The 16,107-nt window shown below is 46.6% G+C and overlaps 1 protein-coding gene across 1 annotated transcript; it reads right to left on the bottom strand.

The window, feature by feature from the left end:
• Positions 1 to 1,988: 1,988 nt before the first annotated feature.
• On the bottom strand, positions 1,989 to 14,797 carry LOC309364747 (uncharacterized protein). The gene is made up of 6 exons (XM_081902604.1): positions 14,780 to 14,797; positions 10,137 to 10,226; positions 8,752 to 8,878; positions 6,870 to 6,980; positions 4,296 to 5,599; positions 1,989 to 3,288 (listed from the first exon to the last, which is right to left on the bottom strand). The coding sequence occupies exons 2-6, from the start codon at positions 10,158 to 10,160 to the stop codon at positions 3,253 to 3,255; spliced, it is 1,602 nt and encodes a 533-aa protein (XP_081758730.1). The 5' UTR covers positions 10,161 to 10,226; positions 14,780 to 14,797; the 3' UTR covers positions 1,989 to 3,252.
• Positions 14,798 to 16,107: the final 1,310 nt, after the last annotated feature.

Below are 16,107 nucleotides of genomic sequence, written 5' to 3'. Positions count from 1 at the left end.
GGACCTCCAGAACGAATTAAGTACTTAACCCGAAGTACCACTGTATATGAGTTAAAAACAGAATTATAGAGTAGGGAGGGCCATATGAGGTATGTGTCCGTCGTGGGACTATCAGGCCTCGTGGGCACCTTTGGGATTTTTGCAGTGAGCATCACTCCCACTGGTCAACCCAAAATAGTCATCTGCTTTGCCTCACTTTGTCTCACTTTTCCAAGGGATCTGAGCAAAAGTCTGTCAAGGAGAAGTTATCTGAGCACAAAGAAATGAAAGAGGAACTGGGAAAGAGCGTCACTTTTTCAACTTCCTCAGAGGGCTTGTGGGCACAAGGGGACGACTTCAAGGGTGTCCTTGCGCCCACGGGCCCCTTGTTGGCAACCGCCGATGTATCCCACGCATGCTCAGTGGGGGATCTTCAATGCAAGATGCAGCTACAGCATTCTAGCCTCTGCTTACAAACCTGCAGCGCCTCCTGAGGCGGTGAGTTCCACTGGTGATCATCTCCCAGACTCAACCCCTGGTATCACCGGGGAGAGCTGAGAAAGACCCCTGTCTGAAAGCAGAGCTTCTGTCAGCCAGCATGGACCATAGTGAGCTGGAAAAACCGAGTGTATAGTATTTTGCATGTATGAGAGATGTGCTGCCCCTTCCCCAAACCTCTGGAGGGCAACATTTTTTAAGAACGCTCAATCAAAAGTATGTGTCTCTCTCATAAGAGCCAAAAGTAAGAGAGAAACCAGTTTGAACGTGAAATAATAACAACCAGCATGGCTAATAATCTTCTGTACTAAACCTGATTCTCCGTGATCCTTCCAGGTGAATCAAAGAATCTAATGAGATCTTACTGTATGTTTCCTCTCAGACGATACGGAACAAATTTCCATATTTTTGTAACCATTAAAATAACACTGTCACTTTGGAGGCATCGCCGCCGGCGGTATTGAACTCTGGGTGGTCCTGCTTGCTTTTCTGCTTAGCAGAGAAATGGGGCTGCCCCCAAAATCTGTTGATTTTTATTGATTTAATAACATGTGCATACCACTTAACTTTAAGAAATAAGGGCAGTGCGGGTTCCCGGCCCCCACCCCCAGTACACCGTGCGAGGTTCCTAAGTGTGCAGAAGCACGTTAATTTGTAAGCTAAAAGAAAAAGGATATTAATAATAAAAACAAGAACCTGCGAGCTTCCAGGCCCTGTGGAATGTTGAGGGTGTCTGCTGAGGGTTTGGAAATGGAGGGAAATGTGGCCTGCAAGATTCCCTAATGGATTATCTTATATATTGCCTCCGACGGCGGGCAGCAGTCACGGAGAGTGGATTTGCTCCACCCCCTTTGTAAAGCCGCCCCAGTTGGTGGCCACCTTGTGGCAGTGAGTTCCACAGTTTTTAACTATGTGCTGTCTAAAGAAGTGCCTCCTGAAAATTCTAATGTTCAGCTTTATTCGATGTCCCCGGTGTGATGAGGGGGGAGAAAAACTCCTCCCCATTTGCTTACTCTATATACCATACATAATTTTATACATCTCCATCTTGTCCCCTCCCTCCCTTTCCTTCCCCACCTTTTCCCTAAACCAAAAAACGCTGCAACCTCTCCTTGCAAGTTAGCTGCTTCAGCCCCTTGGTCATTTTGGTTCCCCATTTTTGTACTTTTTCCAGCTGTACAACATCCTTTTGGAGGGGGGAAAAAAGAAAACAGGATATTTCTTTCCTACACTTCAGAAGCTTCCAGCTGCCCTGAGAGGAATGAAGTGCTCATGCTCAACGCTGGCAAGTTAACTTTCCCTTCCTGGCAGTCCTTGGACATGGCTAAAAGTCCCCTCTTGAATGAAGCACAGAATAGGAGCAGTCCCTTCTCAGTCTCCAATTGTTATTGCTTCGTTTAGTGCTCTTTAAAAGTATTTTTTACCCTGCTCTTTAGCTAAAAAAAAAAGGGCTCCCTGAGCAGGTTTAGCACGATCGTCCTTGCTCTTTGATCCGCAATTTTTCTATTTAAAAAAAAAACACGACATGAAAGGAAAAAGGATTGGGAGGGAGAAGGAAAACAAGCAGCCCAGGTACCAGTTCTTCGTTTGCAAAGTACTTCTAAGTGTTCTTTCTAGGAGGTTGCCATGATGTTCTTATTTCATTTCCACCTCCCAACAGCCCTTGGCTCATAGCCCAGGCTTGTGCAGGCTGCCCAAATGGTGTTTCGCAAACCACAAGAGGGCCACTCCCTGCCCCGAGGAGCTTACAATCTAAAATTCCATACGCGTGAAACCACAGATGGGAGAGGGAGGAAAGAACAAAGGAAGTTGCATTTATGTAATGCATTTAAGACTTAGTTGCTATAGGCAGGGTGTAGGGACTACAGATGAGGCGTGGAACCTGTGCCCAGATGCTGCTCAGCTACAACTCCCATCATCACTAGCTTTCAGCCGTGCTGCAATTTTTCTTAAAAACGAAAAACACGACACGAAAGGAAAAAGGATTGGGAGGGAAAAGGAAAACTACAAACCCCGGAGCTGATGGGAGATGGAGTCCAATGATATCTGAAGAGCCACAGGCTCACCCTCTGGACCAGGCATAGGCAAACTCGGCCCTTCAGATGTTTTGGGACTACAACTCCCATCATCCCTAGTTAACAGGACCAGTTGTCAGGGACGATGGGAGTTGTAGTCCCAAAACATCTGAAGGGCCGAGTTTGCCTATGCCTGCTCCGGACTAAGGGGATGTTTCAAAGGTTATACACACACTACACATTCAAAGAAAATGACGCCTCTACAAAGAATTGTGGGAAGTGTAGTTTACCCCTCACAGACCTACAATTCCCAGCACCTGTAACAGCCTACAGTTCCCAGGGTTCTTTGGGGGAAGCCTGTGTGCTTCAAACCTGTTTTCCATGTATGGTGTGTATGCAAACTTCAAAGCACATTCTCCTTGCCTCAAAGAATTCTGGGCATTGTAGTTTTCTTCAGCGCTGTTGGGGATTGCTCCTCTGTAAGCGGAAAACTACAGTGCCCAGAATTCTCTGAGGCAAATAATGCGCTTCGAACTTGTTTCAAAGGTTTATGTAGCATGTATACAGACCCAAACTCCATGGAAAACCTTTTCCAAGAACAAAGCCTAATATTACAGGTACGGAGGCCTCCTTTGTCCGATCCTTACTTGCCACATTGAAGTGCTAGTGATGCAAGACACTCAACCAAGATATTGTGTAAACAGAGATACTGCAACTTCCTTCACACGAAGATCAGGTGGCTACTCCTGGGTTCCTGTCTTCATTTTTCTTCTTTTATTTCTGATTCCATTTTCAACTGGGGAAAAAAGAATGCCGTATAAGAATTATATTAATACCATCAACAAGTAAAAGAAAACCATGCATGAGTATGTCATTTTAGGGGGTGAAATATAATTTTTGCCAATTTCTTCAGAGAATGGTCTTTAAAATATGTTTTTGGGTGTGAGGCATACAAATCTGCTATTATTTTTGTGACTTGACTACATTTAGCTTGGCAAGCATACCTTTGATGAAGAAGCCCACAAGCTGCTTTCAGAAAAGCAAAGGATTTTAAATTTACCTTCTGAAAATGTCAGGTAATTCTATATTATTATTATTATTATTATTATTATTATTATTATTATTATTATTATTATTATTACTATTATTAAACTGCAAGTATTTGGCAACCATTTTTAACTATTTCTATGCAATTTTACACACATTTTACCTATCAGGCAAAACTAAACTGTATTAATTTAACCAAAACATCTATCAAATTCCCAAGTCATGTTAAAACTTTTAAGTACCCCTCATTTTTGGAATTTGAACATTCTAGACACCCCAACACAAGAGTCATTGAAGCACATGTCTCATACGAACAAGGTTAACAGACCAACCTGTTGAAGAATAGAAACCAGATACATTTTACCTACAAAGGTGTGGAGAAAGTAGAAGGGGGAAAGCTTTTTCTCCGTCTCTCATAATACGAGAACTCGGGGACACCCAACGAAGCTGAGTATTGGAATATTTGGGACGTACAAAAGAAGAGAAGAAGAAGAGTTTGGATTTGATATCCCGCTTTATCACTACCCGAAGGAGTCTCAAAGCGGCTAACATTCTCCTTTCCCTTCCTGCCCCACAACAACCACTCTGTGAGGTGAGTGGGGCTGAGAGACTTCAGAGAAGTGTGACTGGCCCAAGGTCACCCAGCAGCTGCATGTGGAGGAGCGGGGACGCGAACCCGGTTCCCCAGATTATGAGACTACCGCTCTTAACCACTACACCACACTGGCTCAATCACTTGCCAGGCTCCTCACTTGCCTTGAGATAGAAAGAGCAACTCTCGTGATGAATCGGGTGCTGTACCACCGGGATGCCATGGATCCTGGAAAGTGGCCGCTTTGGGGCAAAACACACCCCGCACTCGAGACACTTGAAGCGTTCGTCTCCTGTGTGCGTCCCCTGGTGGTAAACAAAGGACGACCTGTCGGAATAAGACTTCCCGCACTCCAGGCACTGGTAAGGTTTCTCTCCCGTGTGGGACCTCTCGTGGCAAACGAGGGACGAACGGAAGGAGTACGATTTCCCGCACTCCAGGCAGGTGTACGGCTTCTCCCCTGTGTGGACCCTCTCGTGGCATATGAGGCCCGACTTGTCGGCAAAGCTTATCAGGCACTCCACACACTGGTAAGGCTTCTCGCCGGTGTGGGTCCTCCGGTGGCAAACCAGAGACGAACGACTGGCAAAGCTCCTCCCGCACTCGAAGCAGTTGTACGGCTTCTCTCCCGTGTGGCCTCTCTCGTGGTACTGGAGCGACGAGCGGTCGGCGAAATCCTTCCCGCACTCCAGGCACTTGAAGGGTTTCTCTCCGGTGTGGCCTCGGTAGTGGTAGGTGAGGGACGAGCGGCCCGCGAAACACATCCCGCACACCGAGCACTTGTACGGCTTCTCCCCCGTGTGGATTCTCTGGTGATCGTCAAGGTTCGACTTCCGGGAAAAGTACTTCCCACAGGCCAAGCACTTGAAAGGTTTTTCTCCCGTGTGGACCCGCCGGTGTTCAATGAGAAGGCCCTTGTGAGGGAAACACTTCCCGCACTCAAAGCATTTGAAAAGCTCCTCGTGGACTCTCTGGTGACCGACGAGCTTCGACTGCTGCGCAAAGGACATCCCGCACTCCATGCATTTGTGAGGCTTCTCGGTCATGTGGAGTCTCCGGTGACCGGAAAGATTCCCTTTCCGAGCGAACGACTTCCCGCACTCCAAGCACTTGTAAGGCTTTTCCCCCGTGTGGATGCGCATGTGCGTCGCCAGGGTGGACTTGAAATCAAAGGACTTCCCGCACTCCAAGCATTTGTGAGGTTTCTCTCCCGTGTGGATTCCTTGATGGCCGACGATGACTGTTTTGATGTCCAAACCTTCCTCGGACTCGGAGGACTGAGAAGCTTTCTCAGCCACGTGGACTCTGTGGTGCGTCAAAAGCTCTGAAAACCCAGGGAAACATTTCCCGCAATCCACGCATTTATACGGTCTCCATGTCGAGTGGCATCTCCGATGTTCAAGAAGGACGGACATGTCAGAGAAGCATCTTCCACACTCCGGACACACGTTTTTCTTCTTCAAGTCTCCTGTTGGGAGAAAACACACCAGCAAAATTTACTCTTCGAGTATGGAAGGAAAAGCTTCACCTAAGGATTATTAGTACTCAGCTGAAATCCTTGGCACACTGAATTCCCTGAGGCTTCCTTCTCAGCAGTGGTGCTAGTAAGTAACTTTTTGTTACGGGCTTAATCTAGATCAGGGTTTCCAGATCAAGTCTCCAGCTGTTTTTGGACTCCAATTCCCATCATCCCTGACCACCAGCCCTGCTAGCCCTGCTAGCTAGGAATGATGGGTGTACTAATGCGAGAGGCCTTTTTTTCAGATGACAAATAAAAAGGACAGTGTTGAGAATGGATTAAATACTTACTTACTTACTTACTTACTTACTTACTTACTTATTTATTTAAGCGCTGCATCCTGATTTGGTATTTGGTATTTGTTTCCCTGCCACTCTTTTTTCAAAATGGCTGGAGGGGGTGGGGAGATTATTGCCATTACAGTGGTACCTCGGGTTAAGTACCGTATTTTTCGCCCTATAGGACGCACTTTCCCCCCTCTAGAAATGAAGGGGAAATGTTTTGCGTCCTATGGGGTGAATGCAGGCTTTTGCTGAAGTCTGGAGAACGAGAGGGGTCGGTGCACACCGACCCCTCTCGCTCTCCAGGCTTCAGGAAGCTATCCGCAAGCCTGCGGAGCCCGGCGGGAACTCCCGCGGGGTCAGAAGGCTTGTGGATAGCTGCCTGCACCCTGAAGCCCGGGGAGCGCGGCACTGTGCACCCCGGGCTTAGGGCAGCTATCTGCAAGCCTGCGGTGCCCGGCGGGAGTTGAGCGCAACCTCGCCATCGCTCCCGGACCCCCAGCCCCGAGGCTAAAAACGAAGCCAAGACAGCTAGCAGGATCCATCCCACTCGCTGTCATGGCTTCTTTGCTCTTTGGGGCTTGGGGGGGGGAATAATTCCCCCCCTTTATTTCCCCCCCTAAAAAATAAGTGCACCCTATGGGCCAGTGCGCCCTATAGGGCGAAAAATACGGTCCTTAATTCGTTCCAAAGGTCCGTTCTTAACCTGAAGCACCACTTTAGCTAATGGGACCTCCTGCTGCCACTGCGCCGCCAGAGCACGATTTCTGTTCTCATCTTGAAGCAAAGTTCTTAACCTGAAGCACTATTTCTGGGTTAGCGGAGTCTGTAACCTGAAGCGTATGTAACCCGAGGTACCACTGTATTGCAGATCTCAGAGCAGAGGTGTTCATGCAGGCAGGGTCTCACTCCTGCCACCCACTTGGATGCTGTCTCACCTGAGGTTGCCTTGAGCGCCTCTTCACCCAGGCGCCGAAGATTAGCCACCCACGGCTCTTTCCCTCGCTCCAGCTGGCAAATCAGGGCCGGCTTGGGGTCTTCAGATCCTCCTTGGGAAATCAGAAGAAGGGGGAAAATCAAGAGGGATTTGCCTGAACTCCCATACCCATAAAAATTTCATTCATTTGCTATGTTCACACAGGTCAGGGGTGGGGACCTGACATTCCCAGGGCCACATGCCTCTGGTGGGCGTGGCCAGAGGCAAAAGTGGGCGGAGCAATTGATGGAAATTTTACTTTCACACAATAGGCTGGTTGCAGCAGCTAGACCGGTGACTGGGAGTGGCCGCTGAGACCACATAACACCGGTCTTGAAAGACCTACACTGGCTCCCAGTACGTTTCCGAGCACAATTCAAAGTGTTGGTGCTGACCTTTAAAGCCCTAAATGGCCTCATTCCAGTATACCTGAATGAGCGTCTCCACCTCCATCGTTCTGCCCGGACACTGAGGTCCAGCTCCGAGGGCCTTCTGGCGGTTCCCTCACTGCAAGAAGCCAAGTTACAGGGAACCAGGCAGAGTGCCTTCTCCGCAGTGACGCCCGCCCTGTGGAATGCCCTCCCACCAGATGTCAAAGGGAAAAACAACTACCAGACTTTTATAAGACATCTGAAGGCAGCCCTGTTTAGGGAAACTTTTAATGTTTAATAGATTATTGTATTTTAATATTCGGTTGAAAGCCGCCCAGAGTGGCTGGGGAAACCCAGCCAGATGGGTGGGGTACAAATATTATTATTATTATTATTATTATTATTATTATTATTATTATTTCTTCTGCACACAATTGTTATTCAGAGGCATTTACTGGCTCTGAAAGTGGAAGTGGGACACGGCCATCATTGTTTTCAATCATTAAAAAACAATTACACCAAACTCCTCTTAAATAAGAGGGGAAGGGGGAAGGCACTGATCAATATATGTTTTTATTTTACTTGCAAAAAATTCTCTTGCCCCAACGTTAAACAAATACCATGAGATGAACAGCGTAAAGTCAACAACTGCATTCATAATAAAAGTGCAAAAAGCATCGCAGAATAATAGATCCGCTTGATGCATCAAACATAGCTGGATCCCTCCACAGGGAAAGTGTGGGTGAACAGGTGAGTTTTGAGCAGACACCTGGATTCCAGTCGTGCAAATGACTTCCAGCTGTCCATTTGGGAGGGCATTCCAACTGGCCAGTTTAACTAGATCCAGAAGAGGCAGGAGGATTGGAAACCTTCTGTAGAATATTTAAAGCATCATTGTAAACATGTAAAAACACAGGTAGGATCTGAATGAAGAACTGCAGTAAAATGAGTATTTGGGAACAAGTGGAAAGCATAAAGGTAAGGGGTAAAGGGACCCTTGACCACTAGGTCCAGTCGTGACCGACTCTGGGGTTGCGGCGCTCATCTCGCTTTACTGGCCGAGGGAGCCGGCGTACATCTTCTGGGTCATGTGGCCAGCATGACTAAGCCGCTTCTGGCGAACCCGAGCAGCACACGGAAACGCCGTTTACCTTCCTGCTGGAGCGATACCTATTTATCTACTTGCACTTTGACGTGCTTTCGAACTGCTAGGTTGGCAGAAGTAGGGACCGAGCAACGGGAGCTCACCCCGTCGCGGGGATTCGAACTGCCAACCGTCTGATCGGCAAGCATTATATTTGTAAACCTTCGAAACTTACAAATAAGAATTGAAAAGGGTGGGGTCTGCATTCCAAGGGACAGAGGCCGCCACACTAAAAGCCCTGGACGTAGCAGACATAAGGCAAAGCAAACCTCTGCTCGATATGACATCAACAAAGTCTTGTGGCCGAAATGGGAAAGGAGGCTGCTTACCCAACGAGGTGACGTTCCCATAATTCTCCAGCATGACCTCCTTGTACAAGGACCTTTGGGCTGGATCCAGCAAAGCGGCCTGGCCCTCCGTGAAATATACGGCCACATCTTCGAAGGTCACCAGCTCCTGCAAGGACAAAGAGAACTCAGCCAGGTAGCCAAGCCCCAAAATCCCTGTAAGTGGCAAATGCAGAAGAAAATCCTACGGGTACTAGAGGGGACCTGCAAGTGGGTTAAACACCTGTTTGTAGAACTATAAAAAAGGTAAAGGGACCCCTGACCAGTTAGGTCCAGTCGTGGCCAGGCTGGGGTTGCGGCGCTCATCTCACTTTATTGGCCAAGGGAGCCGGCGTACAGCTTCCGGGTCATGTGGCCAGCATGACTAAGTTGCTTCTGGCGAACCAGAGCAGCACACGGAAACGCCGTTTACCTTCCCACCGGAGTGGTACCTATTGATCTACTTGCACTTTGACGTGCTTTCGAACTGCTAGGTTGGCAGGAGCAGGGACCGAGCAACGGGAGCTCACCCCGTCACAGGGATTTGAACCGCCGACCTTCTGATCGGCAAGTCCTAGGCTCTGTGGCTTAACCCACAGCGCCTAAAAAATCTATACTTCACTGTAAAACACAGGAAAATCAATGAGTGACATTGGAATCAATTGCACAACAGTCTCCAGCTCACAAATCGGCAATAAAACTTTTTTTGTTCCGTTTTACCGTACGATTCAGCAGCGATATCGTAAAAGCCAATTTTTGTAAGGTCGCAAATTTAAGCCACACTTTAACTTTTCACAGTCAGAATTTGGAGGGGGAAAAAGTGTGGCTTATATTCGGGCCAATAAAAGTACCTGATTTGCACTTCACACCCATCCTTTGTAGTTCTCCAAGCAAACGGTAAGTACAAAAATGTGAATATCGGAAGAAATTGTGCATAAAAATGCAGCCATTATTATTATTATTATTATTATTATTATTATTATTATTATTATTATTATTTACAACCACCACTTGCCATTCACCAGCAGGTCCCAGGGCGGGTTATGACAATTTAAGATTCAGAATCTGAAACAACTAAAACAGATTGTGGTCATGGAAACAGGGTAGGCTCCAAAAACACCTCAGGTGTCTAAGGCCGGGGTAAAGAGGTGCGTCTTCAGCATTCACCAAAATCTGAATACTGAGGTGTCGGATGCACCTCTGTGGGGAGGGAGCCCCACAATTTAGGAGCTGCCACAGAACATCGCCTCGCCTGGGACGCTGCCACTCTGAACTTCTCAACAAGATGGAAGAACCAAGAAGAGGCAGGAATGCCTCTGGATACCAGTGCTGGAAATTCCATTGATTCCAGAACAAAACAGAGCCATATTATTATAGACATCTCTTACCTGAACTGGATCTGTTTCGTTCATTTTCTTTCCGGTGGAAGGAGAGGATAATCCAGTTTGAGTCTGGTCTATAGTTCTGTACCCTGTGGGCTGAAGAAAAGCAATGAATTTCAGAGCGATGCTTTCCCCCAACATCATATATATGGATTGATAAAGATTTATTACACGGTGGGTTACAACAATGTAATACAGAGTTATTAAAACAAACAGAACCGTGGAGTTGGAAGGGATGATCCAATCCAATCAAACCCTCTGCAATGCAGGAATCTCAGCGAAAGCATTCCTGGCGGATAGCCATCCAACCTCTGCTTTAAAACCTCCAATGAAAGCCAGTCCACCACCTTCCAAGGAAGTCCATTCAACTGCTCTTACCGCCAGAAAAGCTCTTCCTAATGTTTAACCGTAATCTCTTTTCTTGTTTTTTTGAACCCACTGGCTCCACCCTCTAGAGCAGCAGGAAACAATCTTGCTCCATGTTCCTTGCGACAGCCCTTCAGACGGCTATTGCATCACCCCACAGTTTTGTCTTCTCCAGGCTTATTCAACTCCTTCAACCATTCCTCATAAGGCTTGGTTTCCAGACCCTTGTTTGCCCTCCTCTGCACATGTTCCAGTATGTCAATGTCCGTAAATTTTGGTGCCCTGAACTGGACACGGTATTCCAGGTGTGGTCTGACTAAGGCAGAACAGAGCGGGCCTATGACTTCTCTTGATGCGAGTGGCGCTGTGGTCTAAACCACTGAGCCTCTTGGGCTTGCCCATCTGAAGGTCAGCGGTTCGAATCCCTGCGACGGGTTGAGCTCCTGTTGTTTGGTCCCAGCTCCTTCCAACCTAGCAGTTCGAAAGCACGCCAGTGCAAGCAGATAAATAGGTACCGCTCCGGCGGGAACGTAAACTACGTTTCCGTGCGCTGCTCTGGTTCGCCAGAAGCAGCTTAGTCATGCTGGCCACATGACCCGGAAGCTGTCTGCGGACAAACGCCGGCTCCCTCGACTAGTAAAGCGAAATGAGCGCACAACCCCAGAGTTGTCCACAACTGGACTTAACGGTCAGGGGTCCCTTTACCTTTTATGACTTCCCTTGTTCTGGACACTAGACTTCTGTTGATGGAGCCTAGAACAGCATTAGCTTTCTTCACCGCTGCATCACACTGTTGACTCATGCTAAACTTGTGGTCCACCAAGACCCCTAGATCCATTTCACATGTATTACTGGCAAGCCAGGCAACGGTGTCCCCCGTCCTATATTTGTGCATCTGGTTCTTCCTGCCTAAACGCATGGCCTTACATTTGTCCCTATTGAAAGAAGACGGCTACAATCATTTTAAAAAGCAAACCAATCGCTAGAATAAAGCCGTTCCAAGCAAACAGAAGTCTCCAGCTTCAGAAAAAGAGGTTGGTCCCATTAAAAGAAGTTCCTTAACTGTCCAACCGTCTCCAGTAACAAAACGAAACAAAAGCTGGTTCAGGCCGTCTGGAGTGAATGGGTGGTTTTCAACGCTAGCGGATTGTGCAACACGCTCCTTACACAATAACAGCACATTAACGGTGGATTTGTTCTGCATGACTGCTGCCTGGAGGGGGGCTGCAACTCCACAAAAAACGGGGAGCGGAAACATTTGTGGAATGAAAAGCGACAGCATTTCAGCAGGAAGCTACGGAATATGCATCAACTGCAAATTGGAGCAGCGCAACCACCTCCAAACAACTGCAAGTGTATAGAGTTTTGGGGGTGGGGTTGTGTGTGGCCTTGCCCAGAGCATCAGGAGGAAAATCACCACAAAAGCACGATCAAAAGGGTGTCTTGCAAAGGGCCTCATATGGCAAATAACTTGCAGAACCTTGGATGCTATTCACTGCAACTTGGCTGAGGGGTTGCCAATTGCCTCCCCCTCCCCCAAGCAGATAATTATGCTTTATATATGAAGCAAAATATAAAGACTCCCCATTATATTATTTACCAGATCTCAGTGAATAAAGCTATTTCTCTCCAGGTAAGAAAAATCGAATTAAAAAAGAAAGAAAAAAGCAGATTTGGGCTAGAGTCTGTGAGCTAATGTGGTTTTCTTTTTTTACAAAGGCAACAAACAAAACAACAAACTAAAATGCATAATGAAGAATAAACATAAAGGGAAGGGGAATAACAAGTTTTAAAAGCTGAAGAAATAATGTACAGTGGTACCTCGGGTTAAGTACTTAATTCGTTCCGGAGGTCCGTTCTTAACCTGAAACTGTTCTTAACCTGAAGCACCACTTTAGCTAATGGGGCCTCCCGCTGTCGCCACGCCGCGATTTCTGTTCACATCCTGAAGCAAAGTTCTTAACCTGAAGCACTATTTCTGGGTTAGCGGAGTCTGTAACCTGAAGCAGTATGTAACCTGAAGCGTATGTAACCCGAGGTACCACTGTATAGCATAAAATATATTTCATGGCGGGGTACAAAGTTCAAATTTATTGCAAAATATATCAGGAATTCATAAAACGTCACCAGATAAAATCACATGTGCCAACCATGAGATTGGTTGGTCCTATAAACCACAAACAGCCCCACAACCTGAGGCAAAATATGAGGGTCCCCATTACTATTATTATGATTTATTAAATTTCTATACTGCCCTTCATCCCAGGATCGCAGGACGGTTTATAATATAAAAACATAAAAAGGCGCTCCATAATAACAAGGAAAAACAATATGTGCAGCAATTGCCTTTGGCAGCACATATCTTATAGGATCAGTTTTTCAGAAACGGCAATGGGCACAGCTTTTTAAAACCACATGCTGAAAGAGTAGCAAGATGCAGCCTTCCACTCTTGAGAGATCACTAAACAAGCGGGAGGTATCAAATTAATTAATTAATGCTGCGATTCCTGCATTGCAGGGGGTTGGGCCAGATGACCCTCAGGGTTCTCCTGCCCAACCCCAATTCTAACTGCTGACAAATAGGTTCAGCCTTAGCACCCTCAAAGATGGATAAAAGGCGTAACTGAGCATCCCAAGTGACCCGTTTGCCAGTAACAAGGGGGTTTCCTTACCCACGGTGAAATACCGTAGTACAGAGTCTCCAATGGCAAGCGGCTTGCCTGCCCGTAGAATCACAGAATTGTGGAGTCGGAAGGGACCCCAAGGGTCATCTAGTCCAATCCGCTGCATTGCAGGAATCTCAGCTAAAACATATGTGACAGATGACCACAAAGTAAAAAATAAAAATCAGCACTTGGTCGTGGCTTTGCCTTAAGGGATCTCTCCCCGCTCCCTTCTACCTTGTTATCATGGACGCTTTTTTAGCTGCGATTCCTGCATTGCAGCGGGTTGGTCTAGATGACCCTCAGGGTCCCTTCTGATTCTACAATTTTTTTTTAATAATATTTATTAAGTTTTTACAAATAGAAGTTTAAAAAACACAAACACACAAACAGACAAAAGACAAAAACCAAAATTTAAAAAGAAAAATTAAAAAAGAAAAATCACTCTTTCAGATATCGTACCACTCATTAACTTATTTTCATGACTTCCGCGCACCTCCCTTTTTTGTATTCCATTTACCAATTTGTTCAGCAAATTCATACCCTCTTATTTTTCCCTTAGTTATTTCCCCTCATATATTGTAACTTCTAATCATATTGCTAGAACCACTTCGTTTCATTCCAACGTCATTCACATTCAAAACTTTTACAATATTTCTGTAAATAAATTTTAAATTTCTTCCAATCTTCTTCCACCCTGATTCTACAATTCTGTGATTCCGTGACAGGGTCCCCATCTTCTTTTACGCTGATGTATATCCAGTCAAGTTTCGAATCCCCCCCGACGGGGTGAGCTCCTGTTGCTCAGTCCCAGCTCCTGCCAACCTAGCAGTTCGAAAGCACGTCAAAGTGCAAGTAGATAAATAGGTACCACTCCGGCGGGAAGGTAAACGGCGTTTCCATGCGCTGCTCTGGTTCGCCAGAAGCGGCTTAGTCATGCTGGCCACATGACCCGGAAAAACTGTCTGCGGACAAACGCCGGCTCCCTCGGCCTTTAAAGCGAGATGAGCGCCGCAACCCCAGAGTCGTCCGCGACTGGACTTAACAGTCAGGGGTCCTTTACCTTTATATCCAGTCAGACCATGGGTCCATTGAGCTTCAGTGTTGCCTGCTCAGGCTGGCAGAAGCATTTCAGGGGGTTTCAGGCAAGTGTCTCTCCAGCTTTACCCAGACAGGCCAGAGATTGGACCTTGCACCTTCTGCATGCAGAGCAGCTTCCAAGGCCCTCCTGCTCCCCCAAGCAAGGTGGAGGCTCGTTATTATTATTATTATTATTATTATTCCACTGCATGTAATTTAAGGCAGGCTCCTGCAAGGGGGGAGCGCACCCCTCTCCCCCATTTATTGCAGGCACTTACAGCAGGACAAGCTCCCTCCCTCTCAACCCCCAACCTACCCCAGATCTGCCCCCCCCCCCACCGCTTCCCAGCACTCACAGGCTGTGCAGGATTCAAGCAGGCAAGATCCAGAGCCTACTTCTCCAATGCACCCAAAGGAAGCCCCTGCAAGCAAGGAGGGTCCTTACAGCCCCCGGGGTGTGGGGCTGCAGGACCCCGATTTCCCAACAAAGCTGCTTCCCCTCCAGGAAGACATCGCCCCCCCCCCCGCCAGTGACCTCACCGCAGCAGGATCCCCTCCCCTCCTTTGAAAATGGGGATGGAGAAAAAGGCATTGTGTGCAAGGAATGCTGGGACTTGTAGTGCTTCTCCCTCTACCACCCTTTCCTGATCCAAAGCTTTATGGGATTTGTAGTCCTTTCTGATGTATGGAAGTGAGAGCTGGACCATAAAGAAGGCTGATCGCTAAAGAATGGATGCTTTTGAATTCTGGTGCTGGAGGAGACTCTTGAGAGTCCCATGGACTGCAAGAAGATCATACGCATCCATTCTTAAGGAAATCAGCCCTGAGTGATCACTGGAAGGACAGATCCTGAAGCTGAGGCTCCAATACTTTGGCCACCTCGTGAGAAGAGAAGACTCCCTGGGAAAGACCCTGATGTTGGGAAAGATGGAGGGCACAAGGAGAAGAGGACGAGATGGTGGGACAGTGTTCTTGAAGCTACCAGCATGAGTTTGACCAAACTGCGGGAGGCAGTGGAAGACAGGGGGGCCTGGCGTGCTCTGGTCCACGGGGTCACGAAGAGTCGGACATGAATGTGCTGCAGGTGGCAGCACTATTGGAGCGCAAGATGTTGTGACGAGTGGAATGCTGCTTGGGGGCAGAAACACTTTTTTAATTAAAAGATTATTAATTATTATTAATGCTAATTTATATTTATATTAAATCATTTCAGCATATTACATTATACAGATAAAAAATATGAAACGTCCCACCCTAACCCAGATAGCAATACATACACAACCAGGGCTTTTTTTTCCTTAAAAAAATGTTTAGGGGGTACTCTCAGTTTGACTCAAGAAAATCACCATTTTATAGTTCAAATCTGGAAAAGTAAATACAGTAAATGGACAAAATTAAAAAGATTCACAAAATGTTTAGGGATATGTGTATCCTTGTGTACCCCCAGAAAAAATGTACTGTACATAACTGCGACCTCATAACATTAAGTTCTTATCGCAAACAACTATTTGTGCAGAAGGCAACAGTTTAACCAAAATGACTTATAACATGTGGGGAGTCCTCTTGTTTTTGTTTATAGCCACACGCGTTATAACAATAATGATTTATTCCTTGGCCTTCACCCTAAGTTCCAGGTTGGTCACAACAATTTTAAATTCAATTAATTCACAAGACCCTTAACAACTGCGGTACCGGATACCTCAAGGCCCATCTGCTCCCTTATATCCCTTCTGGGAATTATAGGGCCAGAACTATCTAATTTGTACTTATGGAATATGCAGAAATGGCAAAACTTACTGGAAGAATAAGAAATCAAGATAACAAACTTTTTATAAAAGAAAGGAAATGGTTTATTGAATTTTTACGGA

This window comes from Podarcis melisellensis, assembly GCF_964234715.1.
Source record: "Podarcis melisellensis genome assembly, chromosome: 2".
Taxonomy (NCBI): domain Eukaryota; kingdom Metazoa; phylum Chordata; class Lepidosauria; order Squamata; family Lacertidae; genus Podarcis; species Podarcis melisellensis.
This window is presented reverse-complemented; position numbering and strand designations above follow the sequence as displayed.